Raw genomic sequence first — 23,701 nt, 5'->3', positions numbered from 1 at the left:
CCCTCTGTGCCAATCACAATAGCCAAAACCAAGCAATTCTTGGCAGTTTAGGGCCAACCCTTTGTGCTTACTCTTCTTATGCTTCCAATTTTATTATCTCCTGTCCTAAGCTGGCTGATACAAAAACAACCCCCCCATGGGACTATCTGACTGCTGGGGGGAGGGAGAAAGGGAAATGCTTGTATCTGAAAGTAAAATGGTTAAACTTTGTGTGTCACCTGGTGAAGTCACCACAAAAAGAGGTTAATTTCCAAGGGTCTAGAATAAGCCTAGTTAAACCACAAGGGATTGGAGAAAGGTACTGCCATTAACTGCAGGCAAATAGATGCAATGCCTCTGTCTCTATACATTATGTATTGACTCCCAAAAAGTTTTGACCTTGTTGCATAGTAAAATTTACAGTGGAATTGATCAAAAGGCCATTGAAATCAATGGGAATCTTTGCACTGATGGCAAGAGATTTGGATCAAGCCCCTAGTAGCTACTGCTTTGAATATGGCATAGCAATTGCAATCTATTAATAGACTGCAAATTATCTTCAGATAACCCTTCTGCTGGTTTTTAGGTTTCCCTCAATAACACAAAACAAGATCTACATATCACTATTGTATTTAGACTGGCTAGGGAAAAAGGATTCTGACACAGAGCACAATCAAACAGGCACTTCGGTCCCATTTTATGTTTCAGCACCAGTCCTCTGTGATCTTTGGTTTGAAATGACAGGTGGTAAAAAACGAAAAATGGTCAGGAGTGTCACTCTCAGAACTCATCTTACTCTTTCCTTAACTGTGCAGGAGTCTTTCCAGCTGCTTTGGTAATTGTCCCTCTTCTGGTTTTTAGACTCTGATTCAGCAACACATTTAGGCACATGCTTAATTTTAAGCATGTGAATAGTCCCATTGACTCGAGTGGGATTTAAGCATGGGCTTAAGTGCTTTGATGAAACAGGCTTTAAATCACAGAGTCTGAGCCTATAGTCCTTAGGCAAAATTCCTGTTCAAATCAAGGGGGTCTTGCGCCAGCCAGAACGACAGGAATGATCCTTCCTATTACACCCAAACTAGGGGCCTGATTTGCCTCTCACTTACATCAGTGTACTGCGTCCAATGCCCATTGAAGTCTAGGCAAGGATGCCACTGATTTCAACAGGCATTGGATTAGGCCTGGACCAAGAATAACTTCATTGAAATTGATGGTGTTACATTGGTGTGAAAGGAGAATTAGTCCCAGGATAAAATAATGGGCTTTATGTTATTTGAAAGCAAATATTGAACAGGGAAAAAACCCTGAGTCAGACATATTATTCAGTAGTTTAGCCACATACTTCTGTTGCTTTTAAATTGCCTGTCACAACTGTATCTTGAAGTAAAAGTGACTGTTCGCGCTCTGTACAGCTCCTCAATCCTACTCCAAAGCATTAATGAAAATACGGCCCCAGACTTATACTGTGAGTGTCACAAACAATTAGCACTTTAAACTGTGCCTTTCAAACAAATACCCCTTGAAGAACAATCACTACTTCACAGAATAGTCACTTAATAAAAAACACCTCCGTATTTTTTAGCACTTCCATGATTACACTAACACAGCATGAACCTTACTGTTAACTTCTTTAAAGCTGCTGACCTCAGAAGAACACAAACTTTGAGCACTAGTCGGTCTGTTGCCTCAAACGCTATGGAATAAACTATTGCTGTGCATTAGAAATAAGCACAGCTTGCAAACTAGAGACACGCCATGGAATCAAACACAGATTACAAAGTAGGGTTAGTGAGCCATACTTAACACAGAAAACAATATGTCCACAAGGAAAGGCCCCGCAGCTCCCCAGGATCTGCTTTTAGTGGAGTGACGATGTTACTCAAACATTTGGAAAACAAAATATATGCGAATAGCATAACGTAGGAGACATAAGTATAAGGAAACCTATCTGAATGGAACTATACAAGCACTTGTGGAGCATATTGTAATCACAGGCCCAAGTCATGGAGCAGGATAAAAGGAACATTACCATCTTTTCATTGTCCAAAACAGAGGACTTTCCTGGCTGGTAGTCGTAAATGCTCTTTGGCTCTGCCCGATATTTTCTGGTATCCACCTTCTTGTCTGGGGGTTCCCAATCATTCCTGAGGAAAGAGAGGCTAATTAGCCCAGAACTCCGCTATTGCCATGAAAATGAGTGTATTCTTTGGACAAGCTCCTTCCCCAGTTAATCTGGGTATAATCAGCAAACTTTTTAATCTGTGGCTTTCTCTTCACTGGCAACTGAATGACAAAAGATTTTTCATTCAGAGGTGTTAAAAAACCACACACGCACACACATATACCCTGAAAGAGAAAAGTTTTGTCTATGGAAAGCGCCGGTGTGAACAGTGCTTTGTCGGCAGGAGAGCACTCCTGCCAATAAAGCTACTGCCGCTCGTTGGGAGTGGACGTTTTTTGTCGACAGGAGAGCTCCCTCCTGCTGTCAAACAGCAGATACACTGCACGGCTTTTAGCAGTACAGCTATGTTGCTAAAAGCTGAGTAGTGTAGACAGAGCCTAAAGCAGAAAACTTGCTGCAAGAGGAACAGGTCAGATGGGTTGGGGTTTATTTTTTAATAGCAACCAGAATTAAATTTGTGTATATGTGTCAGCTGCTAAAAATCACTTGAAAGGACCGTAAAGGTTTCTTGCAATTCTTTTCCATTAATTGCCAAACTTACACTTCTTTCCTTATTAGAAGTACCTTAGAGATAGGCCTGCAGAATTCCAACACCCTTCTCCCCGACTTTGAACTGAATCTAGGTTCGAACTCGTAAGTCAGCCTCTGAGACCAGAACATCCCCCTACACTCTGCCTAAATTTTGGGAAAAGATGGAACTGGGGCTGAAGTCTGTGACATGGGCCAATCATGACGGTTAAGTTCTATGCAACATCCACACTAGCACTGCCCAGACCATCTCAGTTGCAATGCACTCTGGGAACCTATCCTACAATTCCCAGAAGTAGTGCATTCTGACAGGTTTTGCAAGGCCACCAGTGTACTGTGAGACAGTAAAGAGAGGGCTAAATTGAACCATTTCAGTTTGTGTGCATCTCTACTGGTACTCCCGTGGTTCACGCTGGACTGGTTAAGCATTAACAAGAACTAAACCTGCTGGTAAAAGGTTGCTTGTTCTAGCCAGTTATTAGACCATTTGTCGAGTGTTTTACAAATATTCTAGGGGCTTCAACCAGTCTAATTTCCATGGTGTAGAACAGACCTGATTGTTTTAGCACTTCCAATCCTAGGAAATGTTCTCCCCAGCTGAGTCCTGCTGTTTTTGTTACCTGATAATGTAAAGCACTAATTAGTTTAATCTTTTGATTCACAAGAGTTTTACCAGGAAGCTACAGTACTTCCTCTTTAATTGCTATGCTGGGAGAACATCATCTTCTAGTCATGTGGCCTTAGGTGCTCTCTATGTTAGCAAACAGACTATGGAACTGCTCGTTTGAAGCCAGTGCAAATCACTGTGAGGAAGTGGGAGCAGAGGGTTTTAAGAACTGGTTGAATTAATCATTGCATAAAATGTTCATAGCCTATTTTGCTTTCTCCCCATCCTCTGTTCAGTAAATGCTTTCGTTACTATTACAATGAGCTTCCACACGCATGGTTAAAAAGCAGGAGTGAAAACAATATCTGATGCTAACTAGGACTCAAAACTCCCATTGACTTCACAGTGAGTTGAACTGGGCTTCCAGGGCTGATTAGCTGATTGAGATTCAACAAAACCCATTTCCCAAACAAACTTTGCCAAGCCCTGAAATAAATCCAAACCCTTGCTCCCCACAATGATGATGATATGCAAGCTTCAGAGGCCTCAGGGTGCTAGGTGCTGAATAAATAAATAGTAAGAGATAGTCCTTGACCTAGAGAGCTTACAATTTAGACAAGACACACAAAGGACTGGAGAAGAAACAGGCACAAGAGTTGAAGGGACTTGCCTAAGTTCCCACAGCAGAGCCAGGAATAGAATGCAGGTCCAGCATTCCAGGTCCTGTCTGCTAGATCATACTGCCCTTTACTTTCATTTTCATGTGTCTCTGGATTTCCAAATACAGATTGGCTCTAGAAGGGCCTTTTTTCAGGAGACTTCCAGCTCAGTTTTGTAGATCCAGGAGGTTTAGAGACACTTTGGATACTTGTTAATATTTATATTACGGTGTAGTGCCACAATCAAGGATCAGGACTTGCTGTGCTAGGCATTGTATAGACATTACCAAAGGAAACAGTCCCTGCCCCAGAGAGGGCCTGAGCTATATGAAAAGACATGGAGGCGATAGATGGATGAGACAGACGAACAGAGAGGGTAGATTGGGATGATGAAGGAACACATTAAGGTTTCAATACTTATCAGAGGAATAGCACAACTCCTTGCTATACTCCAGATCCAAACTGCTCTGGACTCTGGGAAAGTTCAGCTCCAAATCCGGGTCCAAGCTTTGCATCTGAGTCCCCTCCCTAATGAGAACTTTTGAGGTTCTCCCTTAGTTCAGGTTACCTTTCTGGGCTGGATTTCAGTGATGAAGTACGAGTTGGAAGTGGCAGAGTAGCTGATCTCTTAACAACCTTGTCAGGATCAATGTTGTCCATCTCACTCTTGGACCGGGGCACTGAGGGCTGGGTCCTTGCTGCAAAAAGGCATATACAAAAATCTTAGTAAATGTCACAGGAGGCCAAGGTGAGTGATGCTTACTGTTAATTCATGTCCATAAAGTTGCACATGAAATGTTACTTACTATCTTCAGAATAGGAATAATGAGGAGAGTAAGAATCAGAATCTTCATCTGAAAAACAAAACAAAATAGTTTGCAAATGAGATGAAAGTGTTACTAAGAAGCAAAGTTTGAGGCCTCTCTACTTTCTTTTGGTCACACATTGTTCTTAATCTCATAGTAATGTGCCAAACACCCATGACAAAAAGAGGATTCTAAGTAGTGAAAGTCACACTTAGAAAATAGTTTTTAGGTGAACTGAAAATATAAATTCTTTCCACTTCTTCAGCACCTTTCTATGAGGTCTCAAAGTGCATTACAACTATTTGTTCATTTAGTGACACAAAACCCCTGTGAGGAGGCAGGTATTATTATACCAATGGTACCAAAAGCTGAAAGGCAAACTGGGGTATCGAAACCTTAAGCGACTTGCCAAAGGTAATACCAGAGTCAGAGCTGAAAATAGAATCCAGGAATTCTTGATTCACAGTCACATGCTCCAATCAATGGACCACTCTGCCTCTATTAACTAGTATAGTGAATTCAAATATATTAATACACACAAATTATTCCTCGAGCACCAACAATGTGCTTGGTACAAAACAAACATGGACCATTCTAGGTGCTGCATGTTCTTGTAGCAAAAAATAGTCCCTGCTCCAAACAGTGAACACTCTCAATACGCCAGGCACATAAAAGGGTGGGATAAAAGAAGTCTCATCATTCCCATTTTATAGATGGGGATTTGAGGCACTTAGAGCCAGATTCAAGGCACAGGAGAGTCTGTGCTTGTCTTCAGGATAAGTCTTAGATGAGGTACCCACGGTCTTGGAGGAAGTCAGTGTCAGGACTAGGAACTGAACCCACTGTGTCTGAGTCCCAGTTTAAGGCCATCACCCCAAGACTATCCTGCCTTTGGGGCTGATGAGCCAAACTCAAGGTCTTGCAGATGTCTTGGAGATGTGGACAGGCCTAAGGGATACAGCATAGAAAAATGTATTGCAGTGAATTCTGCAAAAAGAACGGTGGGTGAAGGGACATTGGTGTTCTTGAGAAGAAATATCTAAAAAAGCCAAGGATTAAGGGTAGTGTGACAGTGACTAGAAATACAGAATGGATGACGCCATCAGAAGAACAACAGGTTAAACCAAATGCCTGGTGAACTCAGTGGTGTTGATTGACAGCCTGGGACAGTGAAATACACAATCTATTGACCAGGTACAGGCCTGGCAATGGCAATGTAAGCACTCTCATTCGACCCCCGCCCTACCAATGTGCCTCAACACTGATCTGTAGGCACCACTGCAAGGGATGGGAGGGTAGCTCCTGCTTGCAGCCCAATCCTTGCCCTCCCTGTTTCAGGCTGTTGAAACCATTCACTCTGAGGAGCCAATCAGTTTGGAAAACATAAGAACTGACTTTGAATTTCACCTTTAATTGAACCAAACTGTGTGTGTTAAAGGCTCAGCTCAAACAAATCTTCTCTCCCCAGCTCCCCCTTTGCTGAATTGTCTTGGTAAGCTACATACTGACTAGAGCAGCTGCAGGTTTAGCTCCTAACAGATGGTTAGTGACTCCATTGTAATTATGATAGTCTTGAGCTGGCATAATGAGAAACATCAGTTTTCAGTGTCATTTCCATATTTCAAATCTAAATGGCACCAAAAGGATGTTGAGTTAGTTAATGTCACTCAAGGAGATTTCTAAGAGGCAATTTGCTGGAAAGGTGACAGTTATTCCCATACAAAAAAATGGGTTTTCTCTAGAGAGTACAATATATGGCAAATCATAAAATCGCCTGTTCCTAAAAGTACAGGTGAATGAATGTCTAAAAATACCCTCTCAGCCAACTGCCTCTCAGGAAGTTATTTAAAGCTGGTGGAATAATGAAAAACACTTCTTTACAAATTATTTATTTGAAGGAAAATGCCAAAATTCATTGCAGCTAATAATTCATATATACATATAGAAGCGCTGCATTTCAAGAAAGTGCTAGTTTCCAGTTTCAATATTCTAGCATAGCAGCAATAACTAGAATATATATTTAACACTTTGCATCTCAGTCTTTATAAAGGTGAGCAAGAATATTTAGTCTCATTTTACAATGGGGAACACTGAAGGACTGAGAGGTTGAGTGACTTGGTAAAGATCGTACAGTATGTCACTGGCAGAACTGGGAACAGAAACCAGGACTCTTGATTCCCAGTCCTGTACCCTACTCATATGGCCTTCCTTATGGGAGGTAGAAGTCACCAGTTCATGGCTTCCATATTGGACTCCTTCTGTGAGACAAAGACTTTTCCTTGTAATTTATACTGAACCTCAAGAAGCATAGTTGTTGTGTGTGGGGCCCAAACCAAAACTCTGGGGCTGAACTTCCCACACTTTGCAGGTGTTTGAAATAAGAGCCCAGATCAGAATTTTGTAAATGGCTTCTATCTCTATAATGGCCTAATCCCAAATCCTGAGTTTGGGATTGTTTGAAACCTGGATTTGAATTTTGAGGCTTCAGTCCATCTCTGTTCATACGCTTTGTTTCATATTCAAAAAAACTTCCAAAAGACTTTGAATAGTCTAGAACTGCCAGAATGGACCCAATTATTGCCACTATCTTGGATTCTCTAATAAAGAAAAAATCCAAGCAGATATTAAAAGCCAAACATACTTTGCATGGTAGCAAGAACAAAGGACAAATGTTTGGTCTAATAATATTGCGACTAGCTAAATAGAAGCATATTATTTATCTGTGCATTTATACACGCGCAGGAGACATTTAGGGGAATACAACGTCCTATTGCATTAATGACAGTGCTTTATGGCAAAATAAATTAGTTCTGACAAAAGTAAAATGGATCCTGAAACAAGAAAATTGAATCATCTTTATAACAATCATTCATCAGCTTACCGTAGTCTCTCTCTCTCTCTCTCTCTCACACACACACACAATATCTCTCTATTAAGGCATCAAATACATTGCACTTGTATAGGATAGCACTTTTCATCCATACATCTCAAAGCATCAAAGGTGGGCATGAATCTTATCCCCATTTCTCAAAGTATCTGTTCCCCATTCATTTTAACAGGGGATATGAGTCTAAATGCCCTAGCCTGCTTTGACATAAGGAATCCATATTTTACGTTCAACTGTGCACAAGCCACCATACAGGCAAGTTTCCTACGTTGTAGCAGTAAAGGACTCTGGAAAATCCCTACTGATTACCCCCAAACAGGCCAGTCCCAAACCATACTTTCCCCAGTGGGAGATGTCTGCCCACCTAGCCAGTCCTGGTTCCTGTTCAACTGGGTGCAGCAGATGCCAATGCTTCTCACATGTAGAGGACAGTCTTTTCAGCACTGGCTAGTGCAGTAGCTTCTTGGAAAGTAAGAGTGCAAAGGGTTCTGAGCAGTGTTTGAACCACCACCTCAGAAACCACCCACCAGCAGGACAAAAGGATAGCTAGGGGATACACTGGGTTTCCAGGTAAAGCATGCTGAAGAGAACACCAGATCCTGTCCTTGTGCACCTGAGGCTAGCCTTGAGCAAACCAACATGTGCAATGTCCCATTTATTCTAAAACGTACATTAATAAAAAGAGAGATAAACACTAACAGCCTGATCCAAAGACCATGGCAACTTTAGGGAATCTTGCCAATGGGCTTCGGTGACTTTTGGGCCAGGCACTATCCTGTGTTAATATTAAAAATGTTAAGAGCAGATTAAAGAAATGTATTGCTCCCAAGGAAAACAAAACCATAGTTAAAGCCATCTTTCAAGAGACATCATCAAGATGAAATGTGAGTCAGCATTGTACGAATGTTAAGTAACCACTGCACACATATGGCTAGGTATAGCTGACTATGCACATGAAACAAAGCAGAGCCCAGTTTTATAGCATTAGTCAAAGGCTAGTGAAAAAGCCAGAAGAGCACCACAAAGCCAAAAAAGGCCTCAAACCATCACGGCAATATCAGAAGGCAGTGAGCTATTAGTAGGCAGCATGACACTCAGTGGCTAGGAAAAGCTCCAGGGAGAAAATAAATGAACAAGGCAGCATTTGTGCAGAAAAACGTATCTTGTCCTTTACTATTACCTTCAGATTTAGGACTAGGAGTAGACGCAGGAAACTGGTATGTAGGACAGTAAGGATTGTCTTCTGCAGCAGAGAAAAGCAGCATGTATTGAGACTATCCACAGTGAAGTGGAGGCACCATATCGTTTCCCCAACTTTCTATCACTGTAAACTTTTTTTGCCTATTTTGATAATAGTAGACTGAAATGGCATCATACTTTCAAACAGATAAATGGGTTAGGAAGGATTTAGTCATTTTATACATCACAGACTAAGGCACACTAGGTGTACTCGAATTTCCACCACGAGTAATAAATCGATAACGGAAATCTAGTACCTGAATCTAGTTATTATAACGGAGCTACAGTACAGTTAACTCAAACACAAGACAACAGATACTCTGGCTGAACTTATGGTACCTTTGGGTGATTGCTGGATTTCAGGAAGTTCAGGGAATTTGTAGGTAGGGCAATAAGGGTTTTCTTCAGGAGTTTCTAAGTGGAAGGAGCAAGTTTTGGAAAAAGAACAGAAAGGAAAGATTTAAAGAAGACCAGGTGAGGCAAGAATCCACAGAAGTTGTGGAACGACCCTTCTCATGCTGAGACTATAATGTAACAAAGCCATGTCAGTGGTTATCCCTGCGCTGCACATCTGGGCTGCTTGGAAGACAGCAGGGATTGAACTCATCCTCTGCTCCTGAAGCATGTGCCTCTATCATTTGAGGTGAAGGAGAATTGTAGCGAATCAGAGCTTGAGCAGTTCTCATTCCATCCAGTACAATGCAGTGGCTACATAAACTCACTAGTCAGCTCATCAAAATAGCATCCGCAGCAGCAAACGCAAACCAACTTGAACTAGTAAGCACAGCTCAAAATTGTGTTATCATGTACATCAGGCCTTATGTGTGGTTGGATTGCTAACACCACCTCAGTCATTTCTCACACTAATGAGAGACTTGGAACATACAATGTACCCAAAAGTAACGGATTCATGGCGGATATGTTGTAACCAATATATAAGTGCTCTCCGTAATTTTGACTTTTAAAGATATCAACAGTATTTAAACTGTAGAAGTCTGATCCAGATCCCATTGAAGTTAATGGGAGTCTTTCCATTCATGTAATGGGTTTTGGATCAGGCCCTATGTTATTAAGCAATGTAACATTACCAATTATTTTCTATTGCAGACTGTCCATATTTTCACAGGGCAGCCTTTCCTTGTTTAAAAGCCAACTTGGTGTCATTGTACTGCTAAGACTGAAGCTTAGAGACCTGTTTCCCAGCATCAGTTGATGGCATTGCTAAATAAGGACAGCAAGGCATCTGTGATGTTTTCTAACTGTAGCAAGGGGAACAGAGCAACTTGAATCCTGGCTCTGACAGGAACATTTTAAAACGTGCATTTCTCTTTCCAAATATGTTTATTTGGAAATTCTGGACTAAACACCTCTGGGATATTTCCTTGAGAAGGGGGAAAAGAGCGGACAAATGTGCTCCTTGGGGTCCAAATCTGAGCAGCATCAAAAGAGCAGGTGGTAAAAGACCCCTTATCCCTTCTCATGCAAGCACTCCCTACCACTGTGTTACACTGGGAGATTTCCTGAAATATACTAGTGTAGATGCAGCCTTTGTCTACCCACCATCCAGCTAATGATTTGAGATCACAAACAATTCTCTTCTTTATTATTGTTTTTATAAAATTCACACCTCCCCTTGGACTTGACTGGGTTTTCTCCTTTGATAGTATTGTCTTTAAACTTGTTAGCTGATTTCTATGTTCCAGAGCAAACATGGATTACAAATGCAAAATGCTTTATTTAATATCCAGTGCAATATTCCATCTATGTGAAGCAAACTGTTATCCAGTTAGTCTCTTTAAAAAAAATAAAATTATCCATGTTACAGTACCTTTAGTTAGCCTGTGGATCTGTTTGAACATTGTCTTGTACCAGTCCTTTGATCTGTCTGTGTTCTGGTTAAAAATATATAGATGTAAGTAAAAAAACTTGGCCTGACTTCCACCAGATTTTCAATTTTTTAGGGTTACTTTAAAAATCAAATCTATGTGCACCCTTTATCATATTTTATTTATTATTACTGAATAGCTATAAGCAAGATTGAACTAAATAATTCAGACAGCTTGGGGAATTGGGTGTGTTTCAAATGCCAGGACTAAGTCCCTAATACCAGTATAAACATTTTCAGGATTTTTTTTTAATTCAGTAAAAATAATTTTGGGAAAATTTAGGGCTAGATCTTACAAAGGAATTTAGCCCTTCCATATCCAACTGCTGTGTTCTGAACCCAAACTCAGCAACACAGAACGATTCCATTAGAGGAGGGGTAGGCAACCTATGGCACACAAGCCAAAGGCGGCACACGAGCTGATTTTCAGTGGCACTCATACTGCCTGGATCCTGGCCACCAGTCTGGGGAACTCTGCAATTTAATTTAATTTTAAATCAAGCTTCTTAAACTTTTTAAAAAATCGTATTTACTTTACATACAACAATAGTTTAGTTATAGATTATAGACTTATAGAAAGAGACCTTCTAAAAACATTAACATGTATTACTGGCACACGAAACCTTAAATTAGAGTGAATAAGTGAAGACTCGGCACAGCACTTCTGAAAGGTTGCTGACCCCTGCATTAGACAGAGGAAGTGAAACTGACCAGCCTAACTTACCGGTTAACATGAAGCAAAATAAGAGAGGAAACTAAATCCACATAACTAGCAAAAAGTGCAATGAGATTTTGAAAATTCTTTCACCCATAGTAATTGAAGGGGTCATCAGAACACAAGGAAGACTTTTGAAATAAATCTATTGGGGGTGATATTTTACACCCATGCAGTTCCACTGGCTTTAATTATATGGGTCTAAATGAAGGCAGAATCTGGCTCTTGATTTTTATTTTGAGCATGTGCCTGTAAGCTTGAGTGTTGTTCTCTTACCCTTAGTGGAATGCCTACATCATCCACGGAGACATCAGCCATATACTGGGGACTCCTGACAGCTCTTCTCTTCTCATCCATTGCTGGCTTCTCTCTTTGAGCACTGTCCTGAGCTGGCTTTTCCTGTGCAGACACAGGACCTACTTTATCAGCAACTGGTCTGTCTGGCAGGGAATCTGGAAATGAATGAGGAGCGGTCATTATCCTAATGTTTACCATTTCAGCACACCAACATATATCACTCTAAGGCAAAAATCCTGGCAAAGCATGGATGAGGCAGACTGTGGCACTGGGGAGAAGTGTCTGGCTTTCTGTAAATGTGCATAGAAAATGTTTGGCACAACCAAGAGCGGGCAGGAACATCACAGACTCTTCCAATTATATGTGTAAAAAGCAGCAACTCTGCTCCTTTCATGTCTGATACAATTAGCCCCACTATAAGCTCAGTCTTCCCTGACACTCTGCAGAGGTACAGTGCCTTTGGAGCCCTTCCCCCCTGGATATTTCTCTCCACTGTACCCAAATGCCAGTTCCCAACATTTTGGGCAACCGTACCTGTTTACCAGAGTAGGACCTCAGCCCTTCCACACAGCACCTGACACTTCCCATTCAACTGTGCAACCTCCAGCCTGAGAGGGGTTTGGAGCAGAGCAAACTCCATTGCGGTTAGTGTCACACAACAGAGCCTGCACAGAGAACCATCATTAAAGGCAGGGACAAGACCAAATTCTGTCTCCATTGGCTTCAGTGGACCCAGGAAGAATCAGCCTCAAAAGCCTGAAGCAGAAGTACCATCATAGGGGATGGGGAACACTTCCGTTATAACAATGCCCAGGACCATTTGAACTCAGGTCTCATGCTCGCCTAGTGCATTTTACTTGAAAACGGCATTCTTAGACAGCATTCTTCTCTGCAGCATCAGCACTAGAGAAAAGGAAAGCAAAATGCACAATACAGCTGTGGGAAACACGACTTTAGAAAAAGATTGAGGTGCCTGGGATCATTTAGATTCATAATCAGGACCCAACACACAGGAACCTGATAAGAAAATCAAGCAGCTATTTAAACCCAGCAAGAAAAAATTAAAGCTGAGAGGTTTTCAAAGGGATTTGGGTGTCTATTTCCCATTTAAAAAATAGGAATGGGCGTCCAAATCCCTTAGGCAGCTTTGACATTCTCAGACTAAATTCTTAAGGGTGTGTTTGCATAGTGGGGCTGGCGTGAAAAAAGGGTGCATTCCCACTGATGCATCATTCCCAGGGACAGAGCATCAGTCTGGTGGGAGAAGAGAATGTTTATCCATGGCTTGATTCCAAGTATCAAAAGGTTATTTGCCTTGCTGCTGGTCAGTGCATGATATACACACACACACACATACACCCCTGCCCCTGATTCACTGAGGCTCTAAATCTGTTTGAGCCCTCAGCTATAGGGCCTTGCTCTTTGACTTAAGCTATGGAGCCAAGCTGGTGGCCAGTATATATGCATTAGACGGATTCTTTTTTTAATATATCTATTAAGAATTTAATTTGAATTGGCATAGATAAAAATGTCCTGAATTTCTAATGAGTATGTGCTGAAAGAATGCAGGGATTCTCCTATGAGTACACAGCAGTCACAGCAGGGCTGCTGCTAAGTTTTCTGGATACCTCTTGCCAAACACATCTACTATACTGCTGAATGGTCCAAGTACCCTGGACTATCTGTTTCCAGAAGACCAGCAGCAAAAGGATTAATGGCCATGAGCAATGCATGCTGGGTGAAGAATGCTCTCCTCCCATGGAACAGATGCAGCAGACCAGACTGTTCAGCTTCCACTTCCACAGCTGTTCACCACTTCTCTGCGTGCGCTGCCCCCACCTCCCACTCAGGTGGCGAGAGACCGCAAACTCACTGTGTCTTTCATGGGGAATTCAGTAGAAATCAATTCTGCAGAGAAGTGCCACATCTGGGGGTTTTTTTTAGTTAAATAAATGGTAGGCCTAGTATCTGGGTAGCCAGCAGTTCCAAATGCTATCTCGCCTCTAACTGCTCTGCTGTCAAATAATGCTTGGCTTGGAGTCCAGTTCAGCTCTTAGAGCAGCTTCTCCCATCTGGTTTTCAATTACTTGAAAATTTGCACCAAAGTGTTGAAATGGGATTTGGGGCAGTAAATGCTCACTGGAAATTAAAATCCTCTTCTCCAAATCCACCTTCCATCCTCCTCCTCCACCTGCATTTACAGCATAGAGCACTTCCAAAGGATCATGACAACATTAACTACCTCTTCACAACATACTGTGATGAGGGGTATCAGCCCACTCTACCAATGGGGAAAACTGGAGCAGGATGGCCTCTACTTTTGGGTGCTTCAGTTTCTGGGTTCCCTCTGAGACACCCCGGGCGTGATTTCAGAGGTGCTGACCACCCACAACTCCCAACAGAACTGCTGGGTGTCTAAATCAGGCCACCTAGAAAATGGAGGCACTTGTAATTAGGGGCTGCTTTAGAAAACATAGGTTTCAGCAATTTGCCCAAGGCGCTGCACAAGGCCTGGATTAGAACAGGGACTATCTTGGCTCTCAGCCACAAGCTCAGTCCTTCAGGGTATGTCTACATTGTAATTAAACTCTGTATGTGTGTGTGTGCGTGTGTCCCAGAGCCCAGGCTCCACCTCAAGCCAGGACATCTACACTGCAATTGTATAGCCCTGCAGCCTGAGCCCTGCAAACCCAAGTCAGCTGACATGGCATAGCCGTGGGGTTTAAGTGCAGTGCAGATATACCTTGAGACCGCATTACTTCCATGTAGAATACCTAGCTCCTTTCCCACTGGCACATGTATGTGTTAGCACCTGCCATCAGGCACCACACCAATTTGGCAAGGAACCAATGGACTGTTGGCTGCTCTAGTACTACAATGTGCCATGTGGCACTGCAGAATGGCATGTCGTAAGCCCACTAGAGGCAGGATTTCTCCAAATGGATGGCAGTGGTGAGAAATGTGTGTGATTTCACAGTCTGCTCTGTCAATGCTTTGCCAAGTCCTATCCTTGGTGTTACAGAACTGCATGCATTTGAGAGAGGAAGAACAGTTGTTCACATGCACTTTAACATATTGCCCAAAGCTGTTCAACTTGCAGAGCTCTGGCGAGGGTGGTTAGCAGAGGAAAGACTCATGCATTGTTCCGACAGTACCCACAGCAAACACAATTCTGAACTGCAAAATTCCTTCTATTAGGATTATTTGTTTGTTTTTTAAATCTTCATCAGACTTGGTTTTTGGGGGTTCTTTTGCTCTTGAAAAAAAGTTTTATAAATGGCAAGAATGTGGTAAGGCTAAAATAAAACTACTATTCAACACTTCTACCTTATTTTCTATCCCCAAGAATGCACATACTCTCTGTTTTGGCCCTATTGTCCTCCTAATGTAGAGGTCTCCTTCTTCTATATTCACCTCCACATTTCTGTATGGAGTGTTTGACCCCATGGCGCAGCTACCTACTGTGCTGCTAGGAAGAGAGTATGGAAAACTGGTGAAATCAGATGACTTCCATGACTCTGAAGACCAGAGGGAAAGAAGGTTTATGGATGTGAAATGATCTGAACTCAGGAAGAAATCTCAGCTTCCCAGCTCCCCACCCCGACCCAATCTCAATCCCTGGCTTCTTTTAGGTGAGCATGTAAAACAAACATGATTGTCACCTTCAGCACCACTGCTGGAGATGAAAGACATGCTTCTGTGCTAGAAAGGAAATACTCCTTCCTACTGCATCATCAGTCTGTGGAAGTCACTGCCAGGGAAGGTCAGTGGGCCAGAGATTTGGACTGAACTTTTTGTTTTTTCTTTTTAAAGGATTGGTTAATCATGTGACCCTTATTATTCTGTAATTGTGAAAGTTAAGGCTACGTTACCATAATCAAATTGCACACTTCAGGATGTAAGCCAATCACTTCCTGGGCTCAGGAGGGACTCGGTCTCCAGTTTCCTATAAGTAGCACTGGAAACCACAACAGAGATTGTGTGTTTATTTGCAAGATGGAGCAAGCCATCCGAGTGGTCCTAGGCTAAGGTGCTGCTACCCTGGAAATATCTTAGATAGATAAAGGCAGACATACTGGACTAAGCGGACCAACAGTCTGAGCTCTGATTGCTATTCCTACAAGCCAAGCAAATTATTATTGCTGACAGTTTGGAGAGAGCTAAGGAATGTTTTTGTGCTGGCCTGCAGAAGCACTCTCCTACCCAAAGCTTGAGATTTATGTGGTGCAAGGCAAGGGCTGGAGTTCATCATGATGGCACAGGCCCCAGGAGAGCTGTGGGAGACATTCCAGCCAGCTAAACCAACTTTAAAGATTTCTTTTGAATTCTTTGTCTCAGTGTGCATTTAGCACTGGTGAAAGGTGCAGAACTGACAGTCCTGGTGACAGGCGGCTTTGGAACTTGAGGTAGCACGAGTGACAGCAGCAGGACCAGCTCCTCACTCTGTGCCATCAGAGGTGCCTTGTTGGGAGGGTAGTTGCTCAAGGGGAGAGGGCAATTCAGTCTTCATGCCTGTTCAGCCTTTGGCCACTCAGCTGAGCTTGTCACCAAGGCGACCCAACGAGTGTCAATTTCAGTGGTGTCTCTGGCAACATGGGTACTTGTCCTCTAGGAAGTGAACTGAAGCCATCATCGCCCCTCACCATGGGCCCCCTACTGAATGTTCCTGGACTCAAAGCAATGATCTATGAAAAAAGTTCTTGGGCACATCCCACCCTGACTTATGCCTGGGGATGGGGGCAGAGGGTGTGGGCTTCTGTATCTTTATATACATCATGCAGCTCAGAAGGGGGGAGGTATAGCTCAGTGGTTTGAGCATTGGCCTGCTAAACCCAGGGTTGTGAGTTCAATCCTTGAGGGGGCCATTTAGGGAACAGGGGTTTAAAAAAAAACAACTGTCTAGAGATTTGTCCTGCTTTGAGCAGGGGGTTGGATTAGATGATCTCCTGAGATCCCTTCCAACCCTGCTATTCTGTGACATTGCAGAGGGTGTAAGTTAGGGCAGAATTCTGCCGTGGGGCCTGTAGAGAGCACCAATTGCATAATATCAGGTACATCACTCAGTATCTTCTGAGCCATCCATTCTGGGAAGCAGTGACAGGTGGGCATTCAGCATCAGAGTTTTGTTGGTGTGACCCAGAGGATGCAAGCCACGGTCAGGGAGGTCAGCCAGCCATCTTTATATGATTGTTTTGATAGACAGAGAGCAGTTGTGGAGCCAGCAATGCCAGGGCACTCTCCAGTGATCCAGATTGGGGACTGTTGAGGCTGGAACAAAAGCTGCCAAGAAATACTCCACACTGAGCCAGGTGGGAGGATTTCAACATATTTCCAGCTTAAGAGACAAAAGAGTTCCTGACCACAATGGGAAACACTCTGGGAAAGATAAAACCAAGAGGAAACATCTGACTGGACTTTAAAAGCCCAGGTGGCAAAGAGGCAGCACAGATGCCGACTTGATTGGGAAGGGGGAAGAGAAAATGTTACACTGGCTGATGTTGCCAAAGAGGGCAGTGGCGCAGAGGAGACAGTCACTGTTTTTTGGGGCACAAAATATAGGCCATGAGAGTGATGGGGCTGACTCTGCAGGTGTGGAGGCCAGCTGATTGCAGGGGGAGTTGTCAGACCAGTCCCCATACAAAGCACAGAGTCCAGGCTCCCTTACATCCACATTAGGATGTCTGGGTACTGACTGCTTGCTCTTGCTCTCTCCTCTCCTCTGCCCCATCTCCTCAGGTAGCGGTACTGTTTAACAATAGCAGTTTATTCGCATACCTTGCAGCTGCTGGAGAACAGTGAGGTACTACTCTGAATGTTCCTGCAGCCCACCATATGAGGCTCAATGGCAGGGGATCAGAATGATGAGGGGCTTGTCTGGACTGTGGGATGTGAACTGTAGAGCACTCTAACGTGTGGTGCTCTCACCACTCCATATAGACCAGGGGTCTCAAATATGCGGCCCGAGCAGTTATTTGCTGCAGCCCACCAAACTACCCCACCCCCGGGGTTACTTCCCATAGCCACAAAGCTCCCCTCCCCCACCATCCCTCCTCCCCCACAGTGTGCTGCATCCACGCTCCTCCTCCTACCTCCAGGCACCTCCCGCCGCCAAACAGCTGTTTGTTGGCACTTAGCGCTTTCGAGGAGGGAAGGGGGAGGAGCAGTGATCCGCGCACTCAGGGGAGGAGGCGGAGGAGAGGTGTGGCAGGGGCAGGGATTTGGAGAAGGGGTTGGAATAGGGGCAGGGAGCAGGTGGAGTTGGGGTGGAGACTTTGAGAAAGGGGTTGGAATGGGGGTGGAGAAGGGGTGGGAAGAGGTAGGGCAGGGGTGAGGCCTCATGGATGGAGTGGAGTGGGGGCAGGGATAGGGGCTTTTGTATCTTTATATGAAAATGTGTCAGTGATGTGGCCTTTGGGCAATATACTAGGCCTCATGTGGCCCTCGTGGTGATTTTGAGTTTGAGATCCCTGATGTAGACCCTGCTGGCAAAAACAAATTGTGAATTAGTTCATAGAGTTGTGGTTGTGTTTCAAAGAGGACAACAATAAAGTGCACCTGGTACCTTTCAGTTCCTGCCAGCAGGGTCTACATGGGACAGTAAGAGCACAACACAAAGTACTCTACAACTCATGCCCATATAGACTAGACTGCTGCACCATGCAGACAAGTTCTAGATTTCCCTTCCAGGAGGAACTTCCGCCCTGCTGGGAAAGCAGACAAGGGGATAGTGTGGGTGTGTTAAGCATGTAGGTGTGTGTGTGTGTGTGTGTGCACATGATTTTATGATGAGTTTTATGATATTTGGCATTCTCATTAAAGCCCCAGCTCTTGGAGTCAGGTGATTACATGAGACTGTCAGCTTGCTTGCTTGTTTTTTTAAGTTAGTTTCTAGCCCTCATGGTTGCAGAGAGAAGCTTGAAAACATGTCCCAAGTGTATCCTACAGGCTCACAAACCAGAAGAGACCTAAAGAACTCAAAATATTTCTTTTTAATTCTCATGATTTTTGGACAGCTGGGGTTGGCCATATTGATGTGTGTCTGTTTGCAATTAAGCATGTTTCCAACATTTTCAGAAAAGACTAATACAAAAAGCTCAGCCGTGGCAGCTGAGCTGCAACACACATTTATTTTAAGGGATTCAGCTCACTTCCTTGCAGTTACTGAGAAGTGTGTTTGCTAAAGGTACTCTGCAAGCTAGCAAAACAGCCACTTGACTCCAGCAGAGGCAGCAGCTGTGGGGTGAGCACCTTTTGCTTCATACCTGCCAGGCTACTAAGACGCTTTTGCTGTTCTGTGGTAGAGAAGGAAAACAAAACAAGAGGGTGAGACATAGACACCAAGTGTTCTCTTACTGTGTTTCTGACAGGCAAGAAATGTGCCATCAACACAATGGCAGAAACTGCTGGAGTGGATCAAGTTTTCATTACCCTGCCGAAGTGGCAAACCTGCCACCCTCCAAAGAGCAGCACTGGTGACTATTCAGCATCACAATGCAAAGTGACCCATACATTTGCAACAAGAAAGTATAGTTATGTCAGAGAGAAGGAAAACAGCTTAACAGAAAACAATTTAAAAACAATTGTGAAGACTTACTGTCAAATAAACCCACAAATAAAACTCGAGTTAGCAGCATGTTAATAATATTACTATTAAGTAATAACGGAGCCATTTTTCTGCATTTGTAGGGCCTTTGTGGCAAGGAATGCCAAATGCTTTGTGATTATTAAGACCCATAATATCCTTACGAGTTGTGGACTGAATGATTGTTCTTAATTTACATATGGCTAAACTGAGGTACAGACTGGTGAAGGCCAAGAATTTCACAAACGCCACTCTTTTCAGGAGCCTCCATTTCTAGGTTCTCAACCTGAGACATCCAAGATGTCTCATGTTGGCCACCCAACAACTGAGGCATTCGAAGTCAGTGGAGACTGTCAGACAAAGTCCCATAACAAGTCTGTGACAGAACTGGGAATAGAAACTAAAGGGTCCTGGCTCCCAAGCCCCTGCTCCAATGACAAGAGAACACTTTCTCCCTAACAAGGAGCACACTTCATTTGATGTATACAGGACCTTTCAAATGGTATCATCTTACTAACAATATCAAACACATAATTTTGAAAGTTGATGTGGTGAATACAAGGATTTCAGAAGTTTAAAAAAATATTTCTCACGTTTCTGATTATAAAATAGCTTTAGAACTTGGAGACAAATGGCAATCTCCAATTCCAATATCTTAGTCATGGCAATATGAGACGGGCATGGTATGACCATTACCTATTAGCAATAAGCCACTTCCCACAATGCCTGTCAGGGAAATGATTACTTTGGGAGGATGGTTCACGCTCCGAGTAAATCTGGAGTATGCAGTAATCCCTTGGACATACACTGCTTGCTCAGATAATCAGACTTCTCCAGGCATGACATGCAAGGTGGGGCTACTCACCATAGAGGAATCCCTTGTTTCTCTCACCCAAATGCAGCTCCCTCTGCAGGGATCACTGGTGTTCTCAAGCAATCATGAGAAAACTCTGCAAGCCCTGCCTCCTAGCCCAAAACATTCCCTCTCACCCACCCCAATGGAAGGCTGCCCAGGTGTATGTCACCAATACCCAGAAATAAACCGGAAGAGCAAATGGAAAAGAGAAGGACTTATGACAACAACGTGCCTGCCCTCAAGAAGGGAATGAGAACCTATATGCTGCAAAGTTCCCTCTTCTGATTAGGGCATCAAGAGCAAAAGGGTAGATTCATCTGTGTGTTATAATCAAGGAGATAGAGTCGGGTAATGGGGATCTTGGAGCCAGCCATCGCATAGTAAGGCCCTCTGCTAAGGAGATGACCCTTGCCTTTTGTAGGAGTGTGGGGCTGTCCCTCCCTGTCAGTCTCAGAGGGAGGCCACACCTCCTTGCTGTCACAACCTTAGAATGAAAATCTATCAAAGGGGGAAATTAGCAGTTTGTGAAACTCGGGTCCTCTAAGCAGGGTCAAGCAGTAAGCAGCCTCCAGGATTCAAGCCCTCCAGCAGGCTGGACCACCAAACAGAAAAGGGGGGATCTGTCCCTCGGGCAGGGCTAAGCAGTACAGAGTCTAGGAGCCTAGGCCCTCAGGCAGGGCAGGGCACCAAACAGAGTAGGGCGCTCTGACCTGTGGTCAAGGCAAAGCAGCAAAGGAATCTATGAGCCCAGGTGCTCAGCTCAGGGTGGGGCACCAAACAATCAGGCATCCTGGATCTGGCGGATGGCTGACAAACGCAGACCCCTTGGCCTTAAGTGGGGAGGCTGCCACCTCAGGAGTGGGGTAGCAGGGGGTAGGGAGACACAAAACATGCAGACCTAGAATCAGGCTGAGACCCAGTCAGACTATACTCTAGTTTCACTGGGCTTCTTCCTATGTCCCCTTGGTCTGGTACCTCTGTTCTGTGGCTGTCCTCTGTCTCCCCAGGGTAGGTGGCCAGCAGAAGCCCCAACAGCTCCTTGGTGCCTTGATCAGCTGGCAGCTATGACAAGTTCTCAGTACAGTCAGGATCCTCTTCGATGTATCTATCTCCCTCAGCAGCTTCAGCCCAACTGAGCTGCCAGTCCTGCCTTTTCTACTTCCTGTTCCTGTTCTGCCCTCGGTTTCCAGTGGGCCGGGGCTGGCTGTCTGGGCTCTGCCCACCAAGGGGTGGGTTGCAGTCCCTCCCTGTCAGTCTCAGAGGGAGGCCATAACTCCTTGCTATACCTTTGATAATCAGGAAGGTCTTCTGGCATAAAACCCCATAGATGATTTAAGGAGGCTGCATTTGAGAAATGTTTCCTCGTTTCCTCCCCAGAGATGGAATGTACATGGGATGAATGGACTTTAATTGGAGAAAAGGGAGCTCCTAGGTGAAGAGGAGGTTTCCTCCCTACTAGCTCTCCTTACTATTAAGCAGAGAGGAGGCCTGTGTATTGGGCTGAGGTAGAGAAGTCAGGAGGAAGAAGAGGAACGTGTTGTTTAGCTCTCTGCACTACTGGAGATAGAACAGAGACCCAGACACATACTAAATCATTAGTGCTTCCAAGCTTGGTCATGGTGTGGGACCCTCAGCAAAGTCTGAGGAGCTTGCAGGCTGTCCAGCAAATGGCTGAGTAGATGATGATGGCTTCAGGGAAGAATGGAAGAGGCATTTTCTTGTGTGTCAAAGACACCTGAATTGTCCTGAGTGAGAAAAGGCTCAGTACAGATTTAAAAACAACCAAAGGGTTTGGCTCTTCTCTGTCAAGGCGAGAACTGTGTGCGACCCAACAAGCTCAAACACACCAAGACGACCTGGACTGATAGCTGCTCATCTTGCCTTTAATCAAGCTGCACCTATAGATATCCAAAGCTCTCATGGAGCCAGGCTGCTGCTGTCTGAGCACTGGCAGAAGAAAAGAGGGCCTGCGTCTTCCTCCGCCCAGAGGAAACACAAATGCGCCATGTACAGCATTAAACTCCATCAAAGAGCTGAGCTGGGCTTAATAGCCTTCCAGTCTGTACAGCCAAGGTAGTCATGTCACATCCCACAAAGGCTAAGTTAAGGGCAGTGCTTTCCATAAAGGGAGAAGGCTCCTGTTAATGGCTACTGACATTGGCTCCAGCTGGAGCAGGGAGTATCATTCCAATAGTTAGTGATGGGTTTATTTAATTGTGCTATATTACCTAGCAAGTAAACGGCAATCAGTAGCTCTGGGGTCAAAGACTGAAGCCAGCTTTAGAAAAGAATCGAATACAACATTTCAGAATTGCGGAGGAAGACAGCTGGGAGCACTTTCCATAAGGATGATAAAAAGCAGGGGAGAAACGGACCTTGCTTCTAATGGGTGATCTTTGATTTCCTTGATAAAAGGAAAATGGTAACATCCTAGGCTGGGATTTTCAAAGCAGGGTAAGTTAGGTAGGTGCCCAGATCTCACTGGAAATCAGTACCTAGGCAATACAGATCCCTACTGGGGCTGGGATAACATCACTCACACAGAAATTCAAGTTGGAGCAACGTTTCTCTCATAGGGCATGGAACCTACCCTGCAGAGGGAGCTACTATAAAGGAGGGAAAGGGTTTGAATTGTAATTACAGATGGGTTTGAGCAAGGGCGGCTGCAGGATGATTTGATCTGGGGTTTTGATTTGTCTCATTACAGAGTTTAGGATCAGTTGCAAAGATCAATACCAAACTTCCCCAAAACTCTGGGGTCCAAAGCTTTCGTTTGGGTCTCTCACTAGTTATATGTTGTACCACATCTGTGGCCATGTAGGATGTCTCAACTATCAGCGTACAGCATGCCTCAGCCACTCACACCGTCACAGTGACTGCAGCAGGGAGAAAACTTGGACACTTCTACTTCAAACGTCCAGGCTCTGTCACCACTTACAGTATAGAGCCTAAGACATCTACTCCAACAGTTCTGATTTCAGCCAGAAGGCAGCTGTACACACATATGTTCGCCAGCTCATTACAATGAATTTCAATAGCTTGCTCCACTTTAATGAACCTGAGCTGCAAGTGGAGATACGCCTGCACGTCCCCTTACCTCTGTTGTGCTGCAAGAGGACGATGGTAGGGTTGACAATTGTGGTTGAGGGATAGGTGGAGGAAGCCTTGCTGATTGACGTTAAGGAGGATTGGTATTCGGAGCCAATGCGAGGTGGGGAAACTTTGTTTAGCACAGGACATGGGTCCTGGAAACGAGAAAAAGATTCATTATCACTGCTTGTGAGCATCACTAGCTCACTGGTGTTTCTGGAAAAAGCCATTTTAAAATGGAATAAGAAAGGTACTGTAGCACATTTTAGTAGAAGGCATAAGCACAGGTTGTTACCCTGACCCTGCAGGCATTCCGTTCCCTGTTAACTGCAGTTAGTATAATAAAGAATAACTATAGTTCTTTTGTACTGAGTTTCTCCCTCCAC

General features: G+C 44.0%; 1 protein-coding gene across 39 annotated transcripts in view; it reads right to left on the bottom strand.

Moving 5' to 3' along the window:
• The window catches only part of SORBS1 (sorbin and SH3 domain containing 1), a 297,291-nt gene that overhangs the window by 52,632 nt on the left and 220,958 nt on the right, over positions 1 to 23,701 (bottom strand). For 16 of the 39 annotated variants that reach the window (XM_075072807.1, XM_075072810.1, XM_075072811.1 and 13 more), the window contains 7 exons: positions 23,323 to 23,470; positions 19,050 to 19,079; positions 11,767 to 11,942; positions 10,719 to 10,782; positions 4,765 to 4,812; positions 4,527 to 4,656; positions 2,012 to 2,126 (listed from right to left, as the gene is read on the bottom strand). In XM_075072807.1, coding sequence (XP_074928908.1) covers positions 2,012 to 2,126; positions 4,527 to 4,656; positions 4,765 to 4,812; positions 10,719 to 10,782; positions 11,767 to 11,942; positions 19,050 to 19,079; positions 23,323 to 23,470 — 711 coding nt within the window. Of the gene's footprint in view, positions 1 to 2,011; positions 2,127 to 4,526; positions 4,657 to 4,764; positions 4,813 to 8,831; positions 8,895 to 9,229; positions 9,305 to 10,718; positions 10,783 to 11,766; positions 11,943 to 19,049; positions 19,080 to 23,322; positions 23,471 to 23,701 lie in introns of all 39 variants that reach the window. The other 23 variants (XM_075072803.1, XM_075072805.1, XM_075072804.1 and 20 more) reach the window with 2 other exon arrangements.

Source organism: Chelonoidis abingdonii, chromosome 16, assembly GCF_003597395.2.
Source record: "Chelonoidis abingdonii isolate Lonesome George chromosome 16, CheloAbing_2.0, whole genome shotgun sequence".
NCBI classification, from domain to species: Eukaryota; Metazoa; Chordata; order Testudines; family Testudinidae; genus Chelonoidis; species Chelonoidis abingdonii.
The sequence above is the reverse complement of the archived record's forward strand: the minus strand, read 5'-3'. Positions and strand labels throughout refer to the sequence as shown.